Source organism: Nannospalax galili, unplaced genomic scaffold (genome assembly GCF_000622305.1).
Source record: "Nannospalax galili isolate Female #2095 unplaced genomic scaffold, S.galili_v1.0 scaffold12101, whole genome shotgun sequence".
Taxonomy (NCBI): Eukaryota; Metazoa; Chordata; class Mammalia; order Rodentia; family Spalacidae; genus Nannospalax; species Nannospalax galili.
The window spans coordinates 39188-43652 of NW_008344649.1; the positions used below are offsets into that span (position 1 = coordinate 39188).

The following is a 4465-nucleotide window of genomic DNA, read 5'->3' on the forward strand; positions in this document are numbered from 1 at the left end:
GATATCTAACCAAAATATATATATACCAAAGACTGAAACTTGTTCGATAAATTAAATACAGGCAACTGAAGTGATGCACTGGGTGTTCGCATAGGTGCACAAGGATGTGTGGAAATTTCAGGGACAGGAGATGAGGCGGAAGAGGTGGGTTAGATGGAGGCCAGGCATTTGGGAGTCATTCCACTGAGAAAGGGAAAGCTCTGAAGCATCAGAGTCAGTAGTGTGACAGTCCAGTGTGTGAGAGAAACATCATGAACTGATGAGCATTGGGAAGAGGGCAAATGGAAGGGAGACAAGGCTGAGCCGTGAGAGCCTGGGGACCAGACAGCACAGGCAAACAACTAAGTGGCCCTCTTACCTTAGGAACAATAATATTTTTTTCCTTAAATAAAGATGATACCCTTATTTAATATCTGAAGCTAAGGGCTGGGGAGATGGCTCGGTCAATGAAATGCTTGCAATGCCAACTTGGGGACCTGAGATCCCCAGCACCACATAAAACCCTCAGATACCTGAAACCCCAGTGCTGAGGAGGCAGAGAGAAGCTTCCCCGGAGCTTGCTGGCCAGCTAGGCTGGTCTTGCTAAATTGGAGAAATCCAGGTTTAATGAGAGACCTGTGTGCAAAAAATGAGGAGAGCAATAGAGGAAGATACCAGACGATGGTTTCTGGCCTCCTCGTCTCCGCAGTTGGTTGCATACACACACATAAATGTGCATGAGTGCATACCACGCATACACACGCACACACACACACATGTGAGTGTGCAAACATACACACACACACACACACACACACACACACACACACCAAAAAATATCTGAAGCTAAGAAGATGAGCTTGCTTCTTATCAAAGAATGTGAAGCCGTGGTGGTCAGGTACTGCTTCATTTACAGAGGAAATGTTGATTGGTGCTGGATTTTAAAGAACTGATGACAGAGATGGGAGTTAATGCTAGTCTCAGAAACATGATTTGTGTTGACTACAAGAGAAGGAAGGAAAGAAGGGAGGAAGGAAGGGGGAAAAGGAGGAAGGAGAGAGGGAGGCAACTTCACTGATAACTAGTCTGTCAAATTTGGTGGACTGGTCCAACATAGACACATACATACGTGTACAACATATACATATATATGCATATACAGAACATACATGGCAGGCTTCAGACCTTCCTCAAAGGCACAGCAGCCCTCCCAAGATGACTGGTCAATGTCTGCTGCCTTTGAGACCAACTGGCAAATCTCATGTTTTCCCATAACCTGCCCAGCCCAATGGGAGTCCATATACTCAGCTTCCTCCCTCCCCTCCCAGGTCCCTTTATCCCATGTTCAAACTCCCCAAGCTTTCCACTGCACTAGGGATTCTTAACCCAGAAAGATACATTAGACCACTTGAACTTCTCATAACCTGTAGGATGACTGAAATGCTGATTAGAGGGCCCTGAATCTTTGAAGAAAAAAGTCTGCCTGTTCAAACCAGTCAGACTGGAATCCGACCTCAATATGATGCCTGAGGTAAACCTACTACTATTTTTTTTGCTAAATGGACATAGTATCAAACAGCCCTCTAAATGCATCTCTCTATACACATAGATTAGTGCAGCTCTCAGACCTCATCAGAGAAGTTTCTTTGTGCAGTGGATGGTGGTTAATGCAGAAGCACACAACTGGTCAAAATGCAGAGGATAAGCTTCAGAGGAAAGCTCACCCACAAATGGGACATCTATGTCACACCCCACAAAGCTCAGGGACCATCATGGAAGAGAAGTTGGAAAGATTGTAAAAGTCAGAGGACAGGAGCGAAACTGTCTTCTGGATGTGACAGGACCCCTACACTCATACACACAATAGCTGTGTGTGGCAGTTTGAAGGAGAATGATCCCATAGGTTCCAAGTATTTGGATATTTTGTCCCCGGTTGGTGACAGTGCTTTGGGAGGTCTTAGAAGTTATGGCCTTGCTGGAGGAAGCACATCACCAGGGGCAAGATTTGAGAGTTCTCAAGCTTTATTGGATCCCCAGTCACTCTCTGCTTCTTGTACCTGCTTGCAGATGTGAGAACATAGGTTTCTGCTCCTGCTTCAGCCACCTCCTACCATCATGCCTCCCTGCCATGATGGACTCTAACCCCACTAGAACCTGGAGCCATAAGTTCAAATAAACTCTTCTTCCTAAAAGTTCCCTTGGTCATGGTGTTTTATCACAGCAACAGAAAAGTAACTAATACACTGTGGTTGCCTGCACAGGAATTGTACAAGTTTAGGCCAGTCAACATCCTAACATGGAGTGGGGAGGGGCTCATGAAACCCCATTCCTAATTGAGAAGCTATTTGCAGTTAGTGGCTTCTGGAAGAGTGGAATCAGGTTTCTTTACCGTGGCCCCATGGTAGGTTGACCACTCTCCTACACCCATGAGTATATGGGCAGCACAAATTGGATTTGGTAGCTCATTAGAAGAGGACATGATGTTGGGGGAGTGGGGAAATGGGAGGTGAGTCCAGAAGGAATTAGGGGGAGAAGTGGGGGGGTGGGATAAATATGATAAAAATGCATCATATAAAATTCTCAAAGAATTAATAAAATATTAGATAATGACAACAACTTACCCTCCTGTGCATTGTTGCACATACTTTCTTGCAGAGGCAGGTAAATATCCTTCAGTTTGTCAAAATTGTCTACGAGGATAGTGTTTTCTTTATTCCCTGCCATAATCTCCAGTTCCTCTTGGTTGGCATCTCTTACACCCACTGCGAAGATGATGATGCCTTTGTTCCTTAGTTTCAGTGTTGTGACATTGAGTTCATCTCTGTCGTGGGACACACCATCTGTGATAACAATCAGCATCTGCCTCACATTTTGTTTCAGGTGGCTGCTGTGCTCTTCTGTGAACAGGATGTCCGGGTGCTTGAGAGCCTTGGCAGTGTAGGTCCTCCCTGAGGTGTCCCTGTGCCTCCTCAGGTGCTCAATGATGGCTGATCTGCTTGAGTACGTGTTCAGATAGAAGAGAATCTCAGGATTGTCAGAGTACTTGAGAGCTCCAAACTGAACACGGTCCTTGCCAACATCTGCCTTCTTCACCAAGTGGATGGTGAGGTTAATCATGCTTTCTTGCTGTTGTGAGCTTATGCTACCGGAATGATCCAGCACGAACACAATGTCTAGCAGCTCAATCCTCTTGCAGTCTGAAAAAAAAAATTTTAAAGAGGGACTCACAAATTCTGCCATGCCTCCACACAATGGGAAGAAAAGTGTTCAGCTTTTGCCATGAGTTTTCTAGATGTCTGACCTTCTGCCTCACTTTTCCCAATTTCTACATGCATGTACGTATGTGCAAAGTATGTGCAGTGTGATGTAGGGTGTGTGCGAGCATGTGGAGTCCACATATCAACCTCGGGTTTCATTCCTCAGAACACTGTCCACCTTGGTTTTTGAGACAGGGTCTTTCACTGGCCAGGGACAGTAGGCTACACTGGATGATCAGTGAGACCCAAGGATCTGCCTATCTCTACCTACCCAGTACTGGGATTAGAGGCACACACCACCACATCTGGCTTTTTAGTTTTTTTCACTTTGGCGGTGAGGATCAAACACTGATCCTCATGCCTGAGTGGCAAGCATGCTACCAACTGAGATTTCTCCCCAGCCATCTCACTTAGTTCTTAGAGGTGCTTGCTGTCATTTACAGAGAAAGAATCCGAAGCTCAGTGAAGGGTAACTTGCCTAGACTGATAGAATGTGTAACTTGCAGGAGAGCCATAAGCTTCCTTAAAGGAAGCCATAAAGGCATAAATTCCTCAAAGTAGCCAAATGACCCAAATTGGCAGCTTGGCTTTTGATCAGGCCTTATCAACTGGTCACTTCCCTGGTTAACTAGAGACTGGTTACAGGGGCGAATTAACTCTTGCTGTGCCATAGCCTGCTCTGGTGGCCTGGCCTTATCAACTGACCACCATAGAGACTGTCTGCAGAGTCAACCTGCTGTGCCAAAACACAATGTGCCTGCTCACCCTGAGAAAACAGCCTCAGTCGGGAGACCCTCAAGGGCACTGACATCTAACACCTGACAGCTAACACTGAGCAGATTCACCTGACACCTGACACCAGGCAGATTCCTGAAGCTTTGGTCAGCAGAGTTCGTATATAAAAACTATGCTTACTCTTACTGATGTCTGTATCCTCGAACAAGACACTGGCCCTTTGCTATGTTCCTTTGAATAAAAGGAATATATTCCTTGCCTGTTGCAGGTCTGGCTCTGGTTCTTATTTCTTAACTTTAAAGCCCTTCTCTTCTTCTGCTCTCCTAAATCTAACATAGACCATGATTCTAAAGGGTGCATGTGCTTTTATCTATAGTCAGAACTTCAGAACTTCAGAACTGGTGAGCCTTACACCACACCACTCTCCTGCTGCATCACCTCAGGTGATGCGACACCGTTGCTAAGCAGGCCTTCAACAGGAAAGTAATGTCAAA

The 4465-nt window shown here is 45.6% G+C and overlaps 1 protein-coding gene across 1 annotated transcript in view; it reads right to left on the reverse strand.

Moving 5' to 3' along the window:
• Positions 1 to 3176, reverse strand: part of LOC103740338 (collagen alpha-5(VI) chain-like) — a gene marked incomplete at its 5' end in the record, with an annotated part of 18339 nt that extends 15163 nt beyond the window's left edge. Inside the window, 1 exon segment of the mRNA XM_008840924.1 lies at positions 2601 to 3176. Coding sequence (XP_008839146.1) covers positions 2601 to 3176 — 576 coding nt within the window.
• Positions 3177 to 4465: the final 1289 nt, after the last annotated feature.